This window comes from Vidua macroura, chromosome 2, assembly GCF_024509145.1.
Source record: "Vidua macroura isolate BioBank_ID:100142 chromosome 2, ASM2450914v1, whole genome shotgun sequence".
Lineage (NCBI taxonomy): Eukaryota > Metazoa > Chordata > Aves > Passeriformes > Viduidae > Vidua > Vidua macroura.
Window position 1 is genome coordinate 5,247,458 of NC_071572.1, and position 21,465 is coordinate 5,268,922.

At 50.7% G+C, this 21,465-nt stretch overlaps 1 protein-coding gene across 2 annotated transcripts in view; it reads right to left on the reverse strand.

Annotated features, from left to right (window-relative positions):
* Window positions 1-347: 347 nt before the first annotated feature.
* LOC128803426 (cystathionine beta-synthase-like) overlaps window positions 348-21,465 on the reverse strand; it is a 29,822-nt gene continuing 8,704 nt past the window's right edge. The window contains exons 4-18 of one of the 2 annotated variants that reach the window (XM_053970376.1): window positions 20,284-20,426; window positions 17,323-17,429; window positions 15,335-15,469; window positions 14,207-14,286; window positions 12,896-13,027; window positions 11,887-11,956; window positions 10,283-10,374; window positions 8,909-9,034; window positions 7,871-7,955; window positions 6,208-6,313; window positions 5,620-5,691; window positions 4,308-4,442; window positions 3,654-3,762; window positions 3,221-3,305; window positions 348-1,375 (exon numbers count right to left, since the gene is read on the reverse strand). In XM_053970376.1, the coding sequence (XP_053826351.1) occupies window positions 1,278-1,375; window positions 3,221-3,305; window positions 3,654-3,762; window positions 4,308-4,442; window positions 5,620-5,691; window positions 6,208-6,313; window positions 7,871-7,955; window positions 8,909-9,034; window positions 10,283-10,374; window positions 11,887-11,956; window positions 12,896-13,027; window positions 14,207-14,286; window positions 15,335-15,469; window positions 17,323-17,429; window positions 20,284-20,426 (1,575 nt within the window). In that variant the 3' untranslated portion in view covers window positions 348-1,277. The remainder of the gene's footprint in view (window positions 1,376-3,220; window positions 3,306-3,653; window positions 3,763-4,307; window positions 4,443-5,619; window positions 5,692-6,207; window positions 6,314-7,870; window positions 7,956-8,908; window positions 9,035-10,282; window positions 10,375-11,886; window positions 11,957-12,895; window positions 13,028-14,206; window positions 14,287-15,334; window positions 15,470-17,322; window positions 17,430-20,283; window positions 20,427-21,465) is intronic. The other variant, XM_053970377.1, reaches the window with a different exon arrangement.

Below are 21,465 nucleotides of genomic sequence, written 5' to 3' on the forward strand. Positions count from 1 at the left end.
GCATGGACTAACATGCTTCACTTTGCAACAGAATTGCTAAAATAAACACGATATGGTGAGGATTGAGCTAATCAGTTTCTGTTTTTCTGGACAAATATGGTTTTTGCTCAAGCAAAAACTCTCAGAAAATCTGATAATCGCTCGTGTCACCCAGGAAACAACAGACAGCAGAGACACTTTTCCTAAATGTAAATACTTCAGCATTCTATAATTTAATAAAAATCTCCTACAATCTAGATTAGATTGAGAATTTTAAGTAGCCACTTAGCAGCAGAAGAAGGAGAAGGCTTCCAAAATGGAATGGTAGAACTGGGATTGTGGGGGTGGAGTTTGAATAGAAGTGTGTGATATCACAGGGTGGAAAACACAGAGTTTAATGGTTTAGAATACAGTAATATATATAAAGCAAGATGGAGGTTTTAGGGTGGAGGCTGGTCCTTCTTCTTCACCTCCTTCTCCATGGGTTTGGGTGGTTTTGTGTAATTGGATAAAAAAGATCCCCATTCTGGGCACAGGTGGTTGGTTATTGGGTTAAAAGTAAAAATAATTAAGGTGTCATTTCTTAATTGGACAGTTTATCCTTAAAAGGCCTCGTAGAGAGAGAGACGGGGCTGCATTTTTAGTGTGTTAGAGTGGAGTGCTGCAGAATTCAGGGTTTGTGAGACTGTAACATGGATAAGAATTAATAAACATCTGAGTCCAAACAAGAAATACCATCTCATACATTTAATCCCGACCCTGGCAAAAAGAAGTTAAGACTCCACACTCTCCTGCTGCCTTCTTGGAGGCAAACATCCCCAGGGGTGAGGAGGAATGGCTCCTGGGGGTGCCTCAGCCCTGCCTGGCGTGGGCAGAGAGGGGCAGAAGGGTGCAGCAGTGCCGTGACTTGCCCCCAGCCCTGCTGCTCTTGTGGCAGAAATGGGCTCTGGTCCCCAGGGATCAGCAAAACCCTCAGCAGCTGCAACACAGGCAGTGCACAGGTACCTGCAGCTGGCAAACTCACCAAAGCTCCTCCTGCTAAAATCTGGGCAGGAACAACCATCCCCTTTCCATCCACATTCCCTGCCCAGCCCTGGGAAGCTCCATGTGAGCACACATGGCTGTTAAACACAATTTCTTTAGTAATACTGTGGGTGGCATTTGGCAGACAAATACAATACATCACAATTTTCTCCTAAGCATTTTGAGAAACCATTGGCTGGATTGGGCCAGAGGCTCCCTTGACCGGGTGGTTTGGGCTCAGGGGCACACCTGGACCTGCTGGAGCAGCTGCTCTGCTACTTCTTGTCATTCCTGCTGACAAAGGTGAGGAGGTCCATGGCTGTGACCACACCAAACACCGTCTGCTTCATGGAGGAGCTGCCATTTCCACTGACTGGAAGCACAGAAAATTCCAGCTTAGTGGCAAAAAAAAAAAAAAAAAGAACACCACCACCTCCACCATCCCCCTCACCACCTTCCAGCTGTGCAGAGGCTGCTGCGCATTTATTAAAAGAAAACCCTAACAGGGACAGCGTCTGTCTGAGCTCTACCTCCACAGAAATTATGATGGAGCCTCAGTCAGGTTACTGTGATCACACCAGAGAGGTTTTTTGCTGCAAATAACCCACCTTTCCCAGAGCAGGAAACTTAATTTCCCAGTTGTTTTTAGCCAACCTCTGTTCCAGTCCTGCTCCTATCACCACAGAACTTTTCAGAGCAAACTAATGAGACTCTCTAAAAGCAGCGGTCAGGCACTTTTCTAATCTGTTCTCATAACATCCTACACCACCATTAATGAAACAGCACTTCAATAATTGTTTTAACTGTCTGATAAATGTTTTCTTAAATAAAAATAAAACTAGCCACCAGAGCCCAAACACAAGATAAAATGCAAGCTCCAAAGGTGTGGGAAGAAACTAATAAATAAGGGAGTAACTGTGACAGCATTAAAACAGCAGCTCTGGAAAAGCAAGTGGGTGTTATTTGAAAATCAGAGCAAGTGGTGCTGCAGACAGCTGGCTGATATTTTTTGATGGGTGCCATTTAATTTGCTGATACCATTACATTTATATCAAAATGTGATACAATAGAGATATTCCTTATTTTATGACAACATAGCTGAGAAAGGAAATTCTGCCTGGCATTAATTTTGGTGACTGAATTGGAAATGTGCATCAAAGGCAGCTTTGAGTGTCAGATTTTTGTTTGCAACCTGTTGTGGGAACATGGATGGACTCGCAAGCTTCAGAGCTGATGGGGCTCTGGGGGAGCAGGCCCTGGGGAGGGAAGCTTTGGGATGTTTGGGCACGGTGGGTTTTGGAGGCCCTGCGTTGAGCAGGCAGCTGGCAGTGTCACCCACTGCTCACCTGAGGGATGCTTTGCATGCTCAGTGTGTAATCCCATCAAATCAGCATAATTACACCCTTCAGCTCTAATTCACAAGACCTAAACGTGGCTCTTCTGACTGCTTTTCGTGTTGCTCACTTTTCCCAGCCAAGGTCAAATCTGTACTCCTTTTGGTGTAATTGAACTGGAAAGGTGTGCCAGGTCAGATGTGCTGAGCAGCACCTGCCACCACACCTTTTTTGGGTTAGAGGAGGCACAAGGGGTAATCCCTGCTGCCACTGATGTGACAGCAATCCTGATGCTGCTGTGGTGCTGCTGCAGGTGACTCTGCTGGGTTGGCTTGCTACACCAAGGGGAAGGTGGCTGTGCAGTGGATTGAGAATAAAACCAATAAAACCTGCTTTAATGGTGCTCCCAGACTGGCACAGCATCCCTACGCCCAGCCATGGCCCAGGTAAGGCTCACCCACAGCTGCCCCAGGCTACACACCAGTGCCCCTGATGACCCGTGCCACAGGGCTTGCTCATGGCCCACCCCAATTTTTCTCAGCTTTCTCAGCTTAGGTGCCTGAATTCCACACAGGCTTTGCCTAATGTGGCCAAATGCTCCTCATGACCTTGCCCCTGGGCTACAGGAGTCTACAGAGATCCCTAATTTCCCTCTTGCTAGCTTTGCCCCTCTCCCCTCATCTCTGTGGCGTCAAGGAGGAGACATGGGTGAGGAGTGGGCAGTTCCAGGGCTTTGCAGAGCAGAAACCCCTCGTGGTGCAGAGGCTCAGGGGCTGCACAGGAGCAGCAGATGCACTGACACCTGCCACAATCAGCCTGGGAATTGCCCTTTCCCCTCTCACACACTTGTGCCAAGCCCGTGGGGAGTTTCTGCAGATACCTACACTGCATTTGCTCGTGTACAACGATAGCAAAGTGGTCGTTCTCCAGGATGCAGGAAAGCTTCCCAAGGCTGTCCTCCAGGCCAATCTAAACAGGACAAAATGTAACTTTTAATGTTTTACTTCACCTGACAATGGCTGAGATCTGATTTTGGAGGGTGCTGATTCCCCAGCTGGATGAACTCCCCTGTCAGTGCTTGGTTCCTGGTGTGAAAAGCTCCCATTTCTGAGCCCTGCTGGTTCAGCAGAGCCTTTACAGGTGCTTGTCCTTACTCTCATCTCCAAGATGTCACCATGGCCCTCCCTACTCCTCTCTGCCTTCTCACTGACCTCTTCTCCCAGCTCTTCTCCCACACCCCAGGGTGCTGGTGGTGCACCTCTCCCTCTCTCCCTGTCCCCAGACAGAGACTGACACCATCCCCAGCCTCAGGGGTACCTTGGAGAACTGGTCGTAGGTGACCTTGGTGACAGGGTCTGAGAACTCCACGTTTCCAGCCAGCACGGAGCTCAGGGTGTTGCTGAGGGTCACCATCCCCAAAATAAGCCTGTAAGGGAACAGGGAGTTTTCCAGAAGGTCAGACCTGAGGTAGAACACACATTTTATGTAGGGATTGCTCTGCTCTGGTTGAAGTCAGTGACTAAACTGTTGCTGCAGTCAGTGGGAGGCACCAGGTTTCTCCTCACTTGAGCAGAACAAGGAAGTCTTTGTCCTCACCAAGCTGTTGGTTTCACAGTATTAAAATCTGCTGTTGCAGTCCAGGACTCAGCAGCTGGGAGAAGAAAAACCTGTGGGCTCTCCAGCTGCTTATTTGTGTGGGTTTCCCTCCAGCTCTCACTCCCCTGGGCTCCCCTTGCCTGTGCACTGATCCAGCATCTTCTGGTTTGGTGGGCACTGGATTGGGCTTTAACTGGATCTTTTACAGGAGTTCTATTGATGAATCTTCACAAGGAGGCAGATGATCTTTTTAAAATTATGCATCAAAGTCCAACACAAGATCCCCAGCTCTGAATGAGCAAATGGGACTTTAGCTTCATCATGACTGATTTTTCTGTACGAATGCCCATCTCTGCAGTGAGCAGAAATAGTTACCCTGACTCAGCAACAACAGGAGCTTGGTCATATCCCTTCTCCTGGAGGATCTCAATTGCCTTTTCACAGCTGACTTCTGGGAGGAGAATGAGAGGGGCCGAGAGATTCAGTTTCTGCACCTTGATGTTCCACCACCTGTTGAAAGACAAATGGCAGCGCTGAGCTGTGACTGCTGCACAGCTGTGGCCTTCAGCAGGAGGCCAAGGCCAGAGGAGATGAGGGATAGTCTGTCTGCCTGAAAAGCCAGCCCCACTCCTACACCCAAAGCAGAAATGCCACCACGGCCAGGTCTTGTTCAAGCCAAGCTTTCCCTACGCCCAGTGTTCATGCAACTCCAGAGGCAGGGATGAGACCGGCAGCTGGCAAGGTGCTGAGCTGTCCTGAGTCCAAGGAAACTATCGAGGGCTTCACTTCAAGCTCATAAATAGGTGACCTACCAGTTTTACTCCTTTGTTCTGTATCCTTGGTCCTCACAAGGCAGCATTTGCAGCTCCTGCAGGAGAGAGCCCCGCAGAGATGCTCGTGTGACTTATGAGGGACAAGCTGAGCTTGTTTGTGGGGGAACACAAGCAGCTCCCAGACATCTCAGCCCTGAGTCCTTGCAGAAAAGGCAGGGCAATGCTGGAGCCTGGAAGGGCCAAGAGCAACTCTAACCAAACAAAAGAGGCCTTGCATATATGTTAAGATTTTAGGAAATATTTTACAATAAGTTTTGGTAAAGGAGAAGGCAACATCAGTAATACCTGCTGTCTTTAGGGTGAGACCAAGATCTTTTCTAAACAACTGCCATTTGCCCAGCCACACATCAGCTGGCATCAGCAGTTTGCCTGTGACTCCCTGAGGGGACTCTTTCCCCATGGTGTCCAAGGGACAGCAGAGTTGGGCCATCTTTTCTGGCCAGCAGCTCTGGAAGGTGAAAATTTCCTGTCCCCTGCCTGAAGAGAGCTGCAGAGCTGTTTGAAAGGGGGCTTGCTACAACAGGGACCCACCTCCCCAGCAGCCTGATGGTCCTTTGAACATCAGATGTGCAGTAGAGAGAGGTTTTCAGAGGGTTTAGGTGGCCTGGGCTGCCACGTGGGAGTGGATCAGCTACTTTGGGACAGAAATGGTTCCTTTATAGACTTTGATTGGAGAGCTGAGAGAGAACCACCCAAAAGAGAGGAGCTGACATTACAGCCTCCCCAGAGAGGGGTGGTCTTTACTTTGTTTTTCCTAAACACTAAAAGGGAACATTTTCCTTTCAAGATAATGACTTCCAGACTCAGAAAGCTGATTCCCTTAACACAGTTTATCCCAGCAGAAGTTGTCTTACCAAGGCTTGTGCTCCTGGGCGTCATTTAGGAACCCATTTTTTATCATCCACTTATCATTCACAAATTTGGACCTAGAAATCACCAACAAAGAGCAAGTCTGTGAGGCTTCCAGAAGAAGTCGTGCTTTGTTTCGTGCACCAGACCACAGCACTGCCCCCGGGGCTCTCATGATTTTTGCAGCTGGCTGCTCTCAGCCCCTTTTAAGGTCAGCAGGAGCATCGGGTGCTCAGTAACTCTTCGAAGCATGCCAGCTATTTGCCTTCCTAACTTTAGGCATGTACGCTCAGAAAGTGTAGCTTGGCTAAGTCCTGCTCCGTGCAGTGAGTCAGTGACGAGAGGAAATAAACCCCAAGTGTCCCAACACCCATCCCCTGGTGACTGCCACGGGGATGTGCTCTTTCTCCCTTCTGTTTATTTTGCTTTTTTCCTGTGATCTGCCTGAGCTGGCTCAGTCCATGTGCCTTGCTATCAGATTTATTGGGGCAGTTCTCCAGAACCCCAAGCACCTGGGCTCAGCTCCTGTCACAGAAGGCCATGGGAGCTCCCACCCTGATGCTGGGAAGCAGTGGAGGAAGCAGGACACTCACATGTAGTTCCGGACGGAGTCGGGCAGGATGACAACGCAGCGCTGACCTTCCTTCAAGTCCTTGGCAGCTCTCACAGCCACGGACATGGCACTGCCCGAGCTGCCCCCTGCATGGGCACCAAGGAGAGGGAGACAAGTGTCAGGGCTGCCCAGAACCACTGTCCTGGGCTGGGGAGCACAGGCTGCCCCAGATAATGGTGCAGAGGTGGCACCTCCTGGCATGGTGGCTTGGGACACTGGGATGGGAGGACAATCAATCCCAAAGCCTTGTAGGCTTTAGGGCCAGGCAGAGGTAGGGACTCATGGGATGTGTTCGTATGGTGGCTCTTGGGCTTTTGAGGCAGCATGGAAGTCACCTCATGGACTTCATGAACCACTTCTTGTGGGGACTCTGTGGGCAGACCAAGGCCCGAAAGGTCCCATGCAGGGACATTCAGAACATACCACACCCTCCCTTCGCATGGGCAGAAGACCACGCCAGTTCTAGAGCTTCTGGCTGACATACTTGGCAGCCAAAGATTGGCTTTAAATGCACTGTAAAGACTGAAAAAAACTCATAAACATTACATTCATGCTTGGAATACCAGGCCAACATGATGGGAAGGCTTGAATGCTCCCCGTGTCTGTGTGCACGCATGTGGTGTGCTGCACGTAGGGAAAGTAGGTCCCTGCTTTACAGAGGCAATTCTTCCACCACCAGTCTGAGTACTAGAAGTCAAACACATTCCACTATCTGTGTGCCCATTACACACTGCATTCAAGGCAGCACGTATTTTACAGCAGGTTAATTATCCCTAGGTCACATTTTTCAAACAAACGAGGAATGGCCCTGAAAAATGCAGTTCAGGGAACACGAAGCTGTTCGCAAATTATGGTTGAGTTCAAACAAGTGGTTTCTGTTGAAACACAGTGACTCCATGCCTGCTAGGTTAAATCAACATTTAAGTGTTTCATTACATATATATAGCCTGATCTTTTCCAAAACTCCCTGAATATGAGTGCTCAGGGCTTTTATCAGCTGTAACTACGAGCCTATGTAGTCTCTGGTCCTGGATGCAAACCTGTGTCTGTTTGCTTGGTGTCAGGGAAGGCTGAAAACAAGGCTGATGCTCTGTGGAGGCTCTTAGGGTACAGGCAGAGTCTTTGTGAGGGCACCTGTTCATTTTGGGAAGCCAGTGGGATCACTTACAGCTTGTTGGCACAGGGAGGAATACTCAGTAAGAACATCTCACACTTTCTTTACTTTCAGACCTTCCTGGTCCAAACCTGGCACCTCTGGTGTGGCAGTGACACCGAGCACGGCCTCGCAGAGCTGTTGGCACAGCCCACCTGTCCTGCCCCGAGCCCCACTAATCCTCCCTTCAGCCTGTGTAACTCTACACTGCCTGAAGATCCAGTTCCACTGCAAAAGTGCTCCAGTAAGGAGAGAATTATTACTTCTATAATTACTGTGGCTGATGAGTCAGACCCCAGAGCAGACTGAGGGACACACCTCTGGAGTCTGCAGTGACCTCTGCACAGCCCGAGGCTCAGCCTTTCAGCCCTGCTGATCCAGCAGACACAAAATGCAGAGGGCACCTACTCTGGGGCGTTTTGGTCCCAAAAAGATGAGGTTCAGAAGGTTTGTTAAGAGAACAAAACTGCTGTGGCTGCACTGTGCTTACCACACAATAACCCCTCCTCTCTGATCAGCCTGCGGGACATGAGGAACGAGTCTCTGTCATTGCTTTTGTACCACTGATCGACCACCTGGAAGGAAAGCAAGGAGGATGAGTCTTGGCAATGTCATTTCAGGCTGCCCTGACCCTCTGAGGCACACCATGGTGCTGATGCCCACATCATCTGGCAGCTCTGAGCTGCCTTCCACACTTGTTGAAAGCATTTGTCAGAACATCCATGGTCTGGAGTTCTTGCTTGCAGACACCCACACCTTTCCAGCCAGCACCCTTTCCTTGCAGAGTTAGGGATGTCTGACAGGTCCAGAGTTAGGATGTGGAGGAGTATTTATGATGTCCCAGGCCAGGGTACATTAATGGTTGAGATTTTGCCAAAATGAGATCCAGCTACAAGAATCAGTCTGGATTATTAAGGTGACAGCTCTACAGCCATGTGCTGACAGCAGGGATGTAGTTAACACCTAGAAACAGAAAGAATCTGGGGTTTGAGGCTGTGAGGGACCTTTCTAGAATGAGGCCAGGGCAACACAGGCAGCCTGTGTTAGGGATTTAAAGCCCTGTGGCAGCTGATACACTGAGAGGGAACTTGACAACAAAGAGCTACAAGGTTCATGATCTGCTGTCGTACAGGGCTTGGATCTTGTCATTCAACCTGTGCATGGTGCAGGATTTCTGCTCTCTGTGTGTGGTGCCTGAGGCAGAGAAGGTTCAGAAAAGAGCAGTGGGATGAGGAGTAGCACAGACATCTGTGTGATCACAGCCAAAGGGAAACATCTAAGCAATGGTGAGGCTGAGCAGAGGACACTCATACTGTGTTATATGCCTGCTTTTCACCTCTATCTGCCTTCTTCTTGTGGTCAATTATAACCAGTGTTACTCAGAAAGTAACTGGGTGTCCCAATCCCCCCACAACAGCTTGTTCTGCACTGGGAAGATAAACCAGGGCCAGCACACCTCTGGCCTTGGCAGCAGGCTGGATGCCAAGCCAGAGAGCAGGCAGAGGCCCCTCTTCACAGGGTTACTCACGGATCTGTCAAGGACAGTGGGGATGAAGTCGTGCCCAATGCCCTCCACCTCGATGGTTGTGGTGTTGGTCTTGTTCATCTCACTGGGCAGAGCGACGATGGAGCCGTCGGGGTCCACGCCAATGATCTTGGAGAGAAAGACATTTTGTCAAACCAAAATGGGAATTCAGAAACAGCCATACACAAAACTCAAAGGAAAAGTTACCCCCTCCCTTATCAGCAGTGTTTCCTTCCCCTGATATTCATTAATATTCCTAATCACTGGCAGCATGGAGAGCTTCCAGGATAAAAAGGTGCTGTTTTTCACTGTCTTTTTAAATAGATCCTAGGTAGTCTTCAGCTGTTGCAGAAGTGACTGGTGATAACTGAATGTTATCACTCTCAAGGTGTTTGTCACCCCTTTGGCAGAACCTACCACTTCCAAAGCCCAACGCTTAGGGCAGTGCCAGAGCTCCTTAATCTGCTCTAGGTGAAGCCAGCCAGTGAGCTCCTACCTGTGGAAACCTGTGGATACAGACATCCTTTCTGGATCTAGCTGTGCTGGCTGATGGTGACACCTCCCTGGTTATTTACAGCTTTGTGTCCGGGCTGAGGTGCCTCCCTCAGCACACAGCTTAAGAAGGGATGGTGACACCGCTCCATGCACAGCTGCATGCTGCCAGGGAGGCAACCTCACGTCCCAGTCCTCCAGTGGTGGGTCCACACCTCTCTGGTGGATCAGGGATCACTCACACACTGACCAGACCAGTGTGTGCATGCCTCCAGTCTGCCTCGAAGCACGAGCTCTGCAGGATGAGCATTGTGAGTGATGTTAACCCTAAAGCACAAGAGGGTTTTGCAGTGGCAGAGGAGAAGCCGTTGCAAGACTGTGCCCCCAGAGTGTCCTGCACAGGGCAAGGCACCAGGCAGGGGGAGATTTTACTCGGACTGTGGAAACTTTGGTCTCCAAGGCACTTGGATGGGTCTAGATCAGCCTAAACATCAAATTGATTCCAACAAAAGCCACCGTTGCTGTGAACAAATAGGTGCAGACAACAACTACTCCCTCAGGTGAGCCGTGGGGTTAGGCAGGAAATGACATGCAGGGACAGGACAAGGGGGAATGGCTCTGAACTGAAGGAGGGTAGATTTATATTGGATAATAGGAAGAAATTCCTTATTGTAAGAGTGGTGAGGCCCTGGCACAGATTGCCCAGAGAAGTTGTGGGTGCCTCATCCCTGGAATTGTTCAAGGCCAGCTCTGAGCAACCCGGTCTGGTGGAAGGTGTCCCTGCCGATGGCAGGGAGGTGGAATGGGACAGCCCCTAATGTCCCTTCCAACCCAAACCATTCTGTGATTCCATGAAAACCCTGGCAGTCCTGCCTCCAGCCTTACCTTGCACTCTGGGCACTTCTCCTTCAGCTTCCTGGCAACACCAGTGATGGTTCCTCCTGTGCCAGACCCAATCACCACCATGTGGACCTTGCCTGCAGATGAGAGGGGAGAGAGGTTTGCAAGGGCTCAGCACAGCCCCCAGCATGATCTCCCCTTGATTCAGAGCCCTGTGCAGATACAGAGCCTGTGTCCACCAGAACCCCACGTGAGGACAGATCAGGCAGAGGCCGTGCTGGTGGCCAAAGCCTGGTCCTGTGCAGAAGCTCAGACAAGCTTGCAGGATCTGAGCACAGCTGATCCTGCCTCACTGCAGGGAGCTGAAGGTGACCTCCAGACCTCCCACTGCAGCGCTCCATGATTTCTGCATCTTTGGCATCTACTGAACAGAGGGAACATCATGAAGATGTGTCAGGGCAGGTTTAGGTTGGATATTAGGGAAAGGTTCTTCCCCAGAGGGTGGCTGGGGCACTGAACAGGCTCCCCAGGGCAGTGGTCAAAGCACCAAGCCTGCCAGAGCTCAAGGAGTATTTGGACAATGCTCTCAGGCACATAGTGTGACTTTTTAGGTGTCCTGTGCAGGACCAGAAGCTGGATTTTGAGGATCCTTGTGGATCCTCTCCAGCTCAGGATATTCTGTGATTCTGTGGCTTAAGAGGGAGGGAATATCTCAGCACATCCTTTCAAACCACAGCATATCAAAGCAAGTCACACACGTGAATATCACTAACAGGCACAACTTTTCAGCCTGTGTTGGCATCCACAGTGGAGGGAGGGCTGAGCTCTGCCCTGGCATCTGCCTCTGTCAGATGCTGCCGCACTGGCATTGCTGAAATTATACAGATTTAGGACTGGTAGGAGCAGAACTGGAGTCTGGCCTTCAAAACCTGATGCGGTAGCTGCATTGGGAAAGAGGGATCTGCAACCCTGGCAGCCAGCTGGAGCAAACCCTAACTCTGTAGTGGAGGGAAGGCTGGGACTCTTGCTCCTGTTGATACCTGACTGCTTTACTGCTCTGATAACTGCTCTCCAGTTAAAATCCTCAAGTCCTGGTCACGTTTTACAGTGCTCCCAGAACTGGCAATAAATTTCACTTCTATCTGCACAAACATGGACTGGGAGGATAGCCCTTTATCCTCGCTCAGCCCTCACTTCCAGTGTCACTAGTTTGTGAGGTTTCAGTCAGTTTTGATTTGCAAATGAAAGTGCTGGATCAGATGCAGCCTTGCCATGCCCTGGTGGATTTATATTCCCCTCCAAGGCTTCGTGGGATCTCTTGTGTTCCCAGCTGGCAGGTCACTGTGGCCAACAAGAGACATGTTCTTCCTCCTTTAGGTACAACCAGAGTTTCTTAAGCCTCTGGTCTCCTCCCCCAGGCTCTTGCAATGGAGGAGACAGCTGGGAAGCCCTGCAGGCTGAGGTGTATCTGGAGTGGATTAGGAGAGGTTGCTACACCCTGTGTGTCAGTGTTATTAAGATAATACTGCCCGCCCCTAGAGAGGCCCTTTGGGCTGTTTCTAGACATTCAGGTCAATAAGTGATGTAAATTAAGCCTCTCAGAGAGGGTTACAGCCCTCTGCACGCAGAGGCAGCAGCACAGACGGTACCTTCACACTGCTCCAGGATCTCCTCGGCCGTGGTGTCGTAATGAGCCAGGGGGTTGCTCGGATTTCGGTACTGTTTATTCCAGCAGAGAACAGCAGGAGTTACCGTGTGAAGAGCAGGTCAAATACCAAACCAGCAATAGCTCCTGACAGAGCTGTACCCAAAGCATGCAGCTGCCCCCTCCTCTCCCTGCCGAGGGGGAAACTGCCACCCCACCAGGACAGGTCACAGGTATTCCTCCCGTTTGTCCCTTTGGGACAGATTTCCAAGCCCACTTGGGGTTTTTCCACACTGGAAGGTTAAGTGTGCCCACAAACACTCACTCTCCAGTACTTGGTGCTCATTAGGTGTGGGGATGGTTCAGAGGCTGGGAACTGTGGGATGGAGAAGCTGTCCTGATCATCAGTCAGCTCTCATGCACAGAGGGATTTTGCAGCACTGATATTTGTGCACACCACGTTCACACCCATGGGCCAAAAACGAGCTGAAAAGCTCATTCAGTCTCTGAACTACTTTTTTCTCAGAAGGAAGGAGCTTGTCTGACTTTCCTGCACTCCAGGGGCTCCTCACTCAGGGGTCAGACCAAGTGCCCTCCTGTCCAAGACCCAGCACTGCAGGAACCTCTGACAGGAGTCACCAGGGTTTGCCCTTTACAGCATGAGGTTTATTTTTGAGGCACAATAGAGGCTGCTAGCTAGGCTTTAAAAATGGGGTTTTTTTCAGGTCAAAGTTAAATCTGAAGAAATTTGAGGAGTCTTTGAATTGTGCAAGGAAACCCAGCCTCGCCCACATCCAGGCTTTGGCAGAAGTGCTGCAGGTTTGGAAGCGTCCCTTATTTTGTTTCTGTCCCCCTGTGCTTTGCAGAGGAGTGATTAAGTTTCAAATGCCATAAAACACTGACGAAATCTGCCTCTGGTGCCAGTTCGAATGGAGCCCCCAAACAGAGGCACACTTGGAGAACACCCTATAAACTCTCTTGGGAAAGAGAGTCAGTGGAGGGACGGCCTTTACCTGGTCCAGGATGTGAGAGTTTGGGATTTCACTTTGCAGCTTCCAGGCAATACGGATGTTGGACTCGGGAGCATCAAAGCGGGTGCACGGCGTCCTCACAATTTCAGCACCCAGTGCCTTCAGAATATCGACCTTTGGGAGGGAAAAGAGGAGCTGCAGCACAACTGATCCCACACAGGGATGGTAACCTGAACCTGCGGGCTCAGGGCAGTGCCAGATTCCAGAGCAGCTTTGCACGCAGGAGACGTTTATCATGTGGAGATACAATGTCCAATTCTGGACTCTGCTATCTCTGACATGCTCCTAGCACCCCAGGGCCTCCTGCCTGAAGCTGGCACATGGATTCGAGCCTGGCCTCTTGCCCTGTCCTACTTGGAGGGCAGGCTGGGGACAGGGTGGAGGGAGGTGACAATGTGCTGCTCCTTGGTGACAGAGGAAAAGGGCAGAGGGAACTGGACAGGGAACAGTGTCTCCTGTGTGCTGGGACTGGAGCCCCAGCATGCAAGGGGGTGATCAAAAAGCTGGTTTTGCCCTAAGTCCCTTCTCTCACCAAAGACAGGGAAGGAACAATCAGCCCTAGGGTGTCTCCTCTGGGAGATCTGGCTGTCAGTGGGACAGGGGAGTGTTGGGACACCTGGAGATGCAGCCCACAGCAGCTGGAGGTGGCATCTGATCCAGACGGAGCTTGAGTGAGATGTGGGTTGAATTGAGGGTGACACTTTGGAGAAGGGCTCATTCTTGAGCCAGGTCAGGGTGCATGTCTGGCTTCACTGGCATGAGTTCAGCTGAGTGGTCTGTGAGGCTCTTGGCTCATCAGTGAGGGATTTCTGCCATCTCCAGGGTGGTGTATTCACCTGACCATCAGCTCTTGTGCAAGTGACTTGAGACATCACCCTGAGAAAGCAGCTCTAAGTGTCTCCAGGTGAAAGAAAACCATAAATACACAGTGAGGCCAAGTGACCTGTCAGCTGTCAGAGGGGAAGTGAGCAGGACTGGCAGGATAGCCCTGGCACCTGCCTGCCTCTCCTGCTGAGCTTCACATGCAGCAGATCCTGCTCTGTTTCTCTGCCATACACTGTGTTTGGCTCTCCCACCACCCCAGCTGCACTTCTGACACCAGACAGCCACCAGGCCATCATAGGATACTTTTTTTTTTCCCTCAAGAGGCAATGTTCTGAATAGCAGCTGTGGCAGTGGGTGTGCAAGGCTCGTTTGCCTTTAAAGGAGAGGGCTCCAGGGAGGGAGAGGCAGAGAGAGAGAGAGGAAGGAGATGTTCACCAGCTGTGGGGTAAAACCATACAGAGCTCTGACCTTCTCCAAGCTCATTTTCTCTGGCAAGACGATGATGCAGCGGTAACCCTTCAATGCAGCCACTAGTGCCAGCCCAATTCCTGCGTGGTGGGGAGCAAAGGGAATTGGTTGACAACAGCATTTGGCACTTCCTACATTCCTCCTCCTCCTGGATGGAACCATGAAATGGTCACTGACAAGCCACAGGTGAGGGCATCCTCCACGAGCCTCCTGGGATGTGCTGGGAGCACCAGGGAGTGTGGGAGGATGTCCTGACAGGCAAGTGGAGCTGCAGCATCGCTCCTGCTCCCAGGGGTGGCACTGAGAGAATGGCAGGGCTGGGGAGAGCTTTTCTCCCCTCACTGAGGCTCAGGCATCTTCCTGTGCTTTTGGAAACACAGGAGAGAAGTGATTTTGCTTCAGGAGTGCCTTCCCCTCCCCCTCAAGCACTGTCAGTTGTGGGGGACAGACACACAGGACTCTGCACGTCACTCCAAGGCCAGCAGGCGAAGGGCACCTCTGCTCTGGTTTCACTGGGGTGATGGATGGAGCCAGCTGCTCCCAGCTAGAGCAGGAAGGTGAGGCAGCAGGAAGGAGCAGCGTGTCCCTGCCAGGGGCTGCAGGGAGCCCAGTGCCATTCCAGCTGCCCCAGGCAGGCAGGGAGCCAGTGTGATCCACGTGGGACACAGCTCTGGGGGAGCACAGATCCCCTTGGCTCCATGTCTGGGGGTGGCTGGGGTGACACAATGTGGTGGGGTGACAAGTGACAGCAACAAGGGCAAAAATCACGAGAATTCTCTTCCAACTCATCAGGGGAATGGTCTCTGGGAATCCCTGAGAATTCAAAAGCTTCCCAGCCTGAAAACACCCAGAGCTGCCCCAGCCCCTGATGCTGTCTGCCTTGCCACAAGGAGACCTTCCAGGCACACCTGTGCAGGTGTGAGATCCTCGCAGGACCCTCAGGAATTTCAGCAAGGAGGCACCTCATCATCCCAGGAAGCCCATGGCCACCAGGAGGGGAGCTGAGGGGAACATGGAGCCAGAGCCCCACATTGTAATTCCAAGTGCAAGAGCTCCTCAAATCCCTGCTGCTCATAAATTCCACCCTGCCCAGTTCCCGGGCAGAGGGAGCATCCCTGCCCTTCCCACCTGTGTTTCCTGAAGTGGGTTCAATCAGGGTGTCTCCTGGTTTGATAATCCCAGCTCTCTCTGCGTCCTCCACCATCCTGAGGCCGATGCGGTCCTTCACGCTGCCCCCTGCGTTGAAGTACTCACATTTTGCCACTGTAAAGGGAAAGGAAGGGGAGACTCCATCAGGCACCAGCTCCTTGCTCCTCCAGGCCTCACTGGAGTTTTGGGACACCTATTCCTCCTCTGCAGGACTGTCCTTTGCTCAGGAGAATGCATCCACTGCCTGCTTTTCTGGGATTATCCATCAGCATAGAGTCCTTCTTTCCCCCATGTTTCCTCCACCCTGCATGGGTTTGAAGTCAACCTGGACAGCCCAGGATGGGTTTAAAATCAGCTGGACACAGTCATTGCAATGTGGGAGGTCCCACACTGGTACAACACTCCTTAAGGACTCTTCTGTGGGCAAGGCTTAGCATCAAGGTCTATCCTGGGGCACTGAGGTTTTTAATAGATATCTAAAAAGATCCCCTTTTCAGGGGTGATCTGTAGTCCTGACCGAGGTGCCATAAAAAATCTCAAACAACAGAAAGAACATTTTCAAGTGTCAGGCCAAATTACAGTTTCTTTCACTGAGCTAGCAACAAACCAAGTAACTTTCCAAAGCACGTTCAGATTGCAAGGCACAGCTCAGTCTTCAGTGGGGCCTCCACACCACAGGATTCTTCTTACCAAGCCTTTGATGTACATCTGCAACTGGACTGGTGCTACTGAGCTCTGTTTTATGAACAACAGGGAGAAATGGGGATTTCCAGGGGTGTTTTACTTCAGCCTGGCAGAGACAGCAACCTGAGACTGAGAAATCAGCCCTGTACCTGAGCAGCCTGAACGGGAAAGGAAATCTTGTGCTCATCATTACATTTTATAATGCAAAGTGCCACAACTCCAGCTGCACAAGGATCCCTGGGGGCACAGAAAACACCAGGTGATCCCATCCAGCTGTAGCTGCTTCCTTGAGGCAGCTGTGCTGCAGGCATTCCTGTGTTTGCTGGGGAGGGGGCTCTGTGCTGACACGTGGCTCAGACAGGACCGTGGAGCTGCTCTCCTGTTCTGCTCTCCTTCCCCTCCTGTGCCAGGGGAGGGAGACACCATCCCAGAAAATGGGATCTGCCCGCCTTTCCCCGCACCTAAAAGCACCAGCCAGACATCCTCCAAGGGACAGGCTGCTCCAGAGCTGCACCAGGCACTGCACATCTGTCCTCCCACCTCCACCAGCTCTCTCCCATGGTCTCCTGGTGTCCCCTCAGCTCTCACTGTGGGCAGGGTGAGGCAGTGCAGTGTGGAGGTCGCAGGGTTGGTGGCCCAAGGATCCCAGATGCTGAGAAGGGGTCAGGTGGGAAAGCCCAGCGTGCTCCCCGTGTCAGTGTGCTCAGTGGCTGCCCTGAGGGTTCCCAGCTGCCACACAGCTCTGCAAGGCTCTGCTGTGCCATTGCATTAAGGATGAGTGCTCAGCAAGTCTCTCCTTGCCCAGCTGTGTGACACCCATGGCACTCTCTGCCTCTCAGAATCTGCCTTTCTGTCCAATTTGGATCAAATTAATTATTAGGGTTAGGAGTTATAGGAAAGGAGACTGAAAAGTCCACATGCACAGATCTGAGTTTGTCATCCTGGTGATTGTAGGGGACCAGCCTAAAGCAAAGTCTTACATGAGACAGCAGCAGCTAACATCTCCTTAGGGAGAGGGCTTAGATCCAACGCCAAATTTAGGCCAGCTCTGCTCTGTGCTTATGCTGCTGTTATCTGGCAGGAGAAATGACTCACTACCATTGCCCCCCTGCTCATTGCTGCTTGAAACCTCCTGTTTGCCCCAAGAAATTACTGCCTAATAAGCAGGAAAGCCCTTCCCATCTATGTTCCTGTCACAGAGCCTCTTCTGAAGCCCCCCTCCAGCACCACCCCTCACCCTCACCTCGTGGCATGCAAAAACCTGGTGAGAAGGGGACACTCACAGAGCTCACACTTGAGCCCATAGGACTTCCCAATCTTGTTGATTTGGACCATTGGGGTGCAGCCAATTTTCTTGAGGATATTGGGCAAGATCTTCTTTTCTTCTGTCCTGAAATAATGCAGGAAAAAAAGAAAAGTCAAATCAAAGCTATTGTTGTGCAACATGAGTCAAGAGAAAATCTGAGTGAGGTTTCAGCAACTTTATCAAGGCCACCAAAAGACACCCCAACTCCAAGATAAAAAGTCCCCATCAACAATTAGTGGCACCAGGAGTTAGCTACAGTTCTCCATCATGAGATGGAGAACTGTCTTTTACATAAAAAGTAAACTAATTAATTTTTAAACTAATTACATTTTTTTACATAAAAAGTAAACTAATTAATTTTCAGGGTTGTTCTGAAATGCCTTGCTCTGCAAAACCCTAGGCCAGATCAATAATGAGTGAGAAGATGATGGCAAGCCTTAGGATTTTATGCTGCGGGTGAGAAAACCAGGAGATACAGCACAAAGCTCCTCCTCTTTTCCCCAATGTGCCTAGCCTCATCTCTGCTCCCCTCATTTCCAGCTGCCTCTGGGCCAAGTGTTGCTGGCCAGGACTCCCAAAGTTGCAAGGATGGCTCCAAGCCATCAGAGAAGCCCAAACCTCAGAGGGTTCTGGCGGGTGTTTTGCAAACAGTTAAACCCAGCTCTGTGATCAGTGAAATCCAGCTGCCCGGATTGGCCAGTCGCTGTCAGACTCCAACAGAAGCCAAGAACCACAGCAACTGCAACCTGAAAAAGACCTGTTTGCCCAAGACACCTTGCCAGGGAACTCACAACACCCTTGAGCTCTTTCACAGATTGATGAGAGCGGTGTTTATTTGGGCCACATCCTGGTCACAAGCCAAGGACATCACTTTGCCAAGGGGTGACAACCCCCCGTTCCCTCACTGCTCAGCTCTGCTTTGCACAGCTCTCACCTCCCATCATCCCTGCACCCCTGGAGTTGTCCTGTCCCTGTCACAGCCAGGCAGGTGGCTGTGTGCTGGCAGGAAGCCCCAGTGGTGCAGGGGTGACACACTGGGTTACTCAGGGACCTCACACCCCTCTCTCCAGGTTCTGCAAGTGGGATATGAACACCTCTTGTCCTGCAGGAGTACAGGGTTTAGTGAAGGTCTTTACTACCAAGAGGTTCCAGCCTCCCTGCATCTCTAGCCCAGAAATTATGGGATGTGCTGTTACCTCTCCCTCCGTGGGAAGAGTTTGCAGAGACACCTCAGGCTCCACTGAGTGCTGCCAAATGTGAGGCAATACCACAATAAAAGAGCTCCCCCCACAGCTGCAGCCATTGCCCATCTGCTCCAAAAGCCACTGAAATGCTCGGGGATTTCCGTGGGGCTGAGCCATGGCTCCTTCAGGTAAAGTTTCACTGGAGCCTGGCTCTCTTGAGAGTGACCTGAGTTACTGCATTACACATCTGGATTGCATCCTGCAGATGTTGGTATCAGTTCAGGACAGCAGACAAGGATGGTTTTCCCCTAAGATTCCAGCTTTTAGTCATGGCTTGCTATTCCTTGAGATGTCCAGGGAAAAACCAGTCCTGGCAAAGCAAAGGATTCCCTCTGAGGTTATGCTGGGTCAGAACCAGATCGAGGGATGTCAGCCTACATCTCTATCTCTCAAAAAAATTTAAATATTTAATATTCTTAATTAAAATAAAATCTTGTTTCCTCCTTCTGCTTCTACCCCAAAACTCAATCAGATTTCACCTGGGAGTCTCAGGAAGTCCAGAGACTTTTGCTCCATTGGCTGCCATCTGTGGTTTACCCAGAGCAGGGAAACCAAACCACCTCTCCCTCCACGCACTGCTGCAGAGGTGTGAGGTGTCCCAGTGTATTTTCTACCCTGCTACACAGTGGGTTATGTTTCAGCTCCTGCCCCTGTGTGCAGCACTGTGTGGGCCCCCACAGCCAGACTCCATTCCCAGAGCAGTGTTTGATGCCCAGGGTTGAGGAATGTCTCTCCTTCTCCTGTCTGGGGGTGGGATGGGCCCAGCCACTGGCACCACCATGGCACCCTGATGCTAAATGGTTAAAAAAAAAAAAAAAGAATTTTATCCTGCTCAGAATGATAATTGAGGAAAAAAAAAAACCTTTTTGACTGAAAAGAGCTGATTCTATGCTCAGGCACCAGCTGCAGGGGCTGCGCTGAGGGAGTGCCTGGATGCACAGCTTGCTGGATCAGCTCCAGGGCTCTGCATTCCATTCCTCCCTCCTTCATGGGCCAGACTCAGAGGCTGCTCTGGGCTACCCACATGCTGGTGGCTGTGCCCTGGCCTTGTTCTGCCTGCCCTGTGGTCAGGCATGACCATGCAGCTCCATGGCCTCCAGTTCCTGGAGCTGAATTCCAGGAGTTTTACTCCACTTGCTGGAGTGGAGTTCCACATCTCTGCACTGCAGGGACGTGTCTGCAGTTCCTCTGACATTTATGGGACAGCCTTATCTTTAGTAGCTTGTCTGTGTCTGGTTTGCAGGGTCATTAAAGCACCTCTTGTCAAGACTAGTCTGGGCCCTCACGTCACCCTGGGAGGGAACCTGCTGCTGTGAGGGCAAGAACAGCTCAGAGTAAGCACTTTTCTCTGCACTGTGGCCATTTGCTACTGATATAAAAGCCCAGGCCCTGGTAATCCATTTCTGTGAAGGGCTCTCAGCCATCTAAAATAAGATGCCCCAAACAAGCAGAAGCTCTGGAGAACACAGAGCCCAGACTTGAGCCAGCCACATCCTTCTGTGAAATAAAAGGGAGTGAAAAAGATCTTCATGGAGAGGAGCTACCAAGCTGCTTTTTCCATCTGTAAAATAAACCATCATTAACACAACAGCTGGCTTCTGGCCACGACCATCCTGGTGTAACAAGAGAGCTTCACCTCCAGGAAAAGGTGCTGAACTGCACCCTGAAGTAATCAGCACGGAGGAATTACTTACAAGGGAACACAGGAGTGTGGAGACTTGCTGGCAGGCGTTGTGGCTGTCCATGTGCACTTACTGGGCAAGTTGGGAAGGGTCCACGTGCTGTCCTGACTTCCTGCCCCCCTGCCATTCACCAGGGGGCACTTCTTACTCAGCTCCTGTGGGGTGGAAATAGAGGTCACATAGACATCTGGGAGAAAAATAGCTGCAGAAGGGAAAAAAATGACATTTGGGTGTGAAGGCAGGGTGGCCAGGCTGCTTGGAGCATCCTGCTGGCATTTCAGCCACATGGATCTAGGTGGGTAAGGAGGTTGTAGGGATGGAAGGAGGCTGGAAGGAGATGAACAGATGAAAGGGTGTTGTAGTGAGGGGAGTGTCAGTCCCTTCTCCCAGGGAGCAAGTGGTGTGACAAGAAGAAATGGACTCAAGTTGCCCCAGGGGAGTTTATACATTAGAAAAACAATTGGATTAAACATTAGGAAAAGATGTCATGAAAGGGTTGTAAAGCATTTGAATGGAATTCCCAGTGAAGTGGTGTAGTCACCATCCCTGGAAGTGTTCAAAACTCCTATGGATATGGCACTTGAGGACACAGACTCAGGGTGAACATGGTGGTGTGGGTTCATGGTTGGACCTGATGATCACAACAGCCTTTTCCAACCTTAGAAATTGCACGATTCCATGACAAAACTGTTCTTCTGGAGTGGTGTGCTAGACCCCATATCTCATCTGGGCATCCTCTCTGGTACATCTTCTTCCCCATCTCAAAACCATCGCCTCCACTAGAAAATTTTATGCTCTTAATTTAATTATTTGGTCAAGAACAGCTTTTTTCACCCTAGCAGTGAAGAACCTGCAGGTAAATCCATCCAGCAATAATTGGAGAATGCTTTTATGGTGATGGTGGGACTTAGAGGTCACCTCTCCTCTCGCATCCAAGTGTATTAAAATTGAGAAAAAAGAACCAACAAAAATAAAACAGCAAAGGGCAGCAAAGGTGCTCAGGGGTACTGAGCAACTCCCACAGTAAAGCAGCTTAAAGAGAGGAGGATTCATCAGGCTGGAAATGAGACAAGAGGCTGGTGCTGAGAGCAGGCTGTAAATCCTGGGGGAGTTGAAGGTGCATCAAATAATGAGCAATAAATAATAAGGCAGAATGGAATCATCAGGAACAACTACAAAGACAGAGCAGATAAA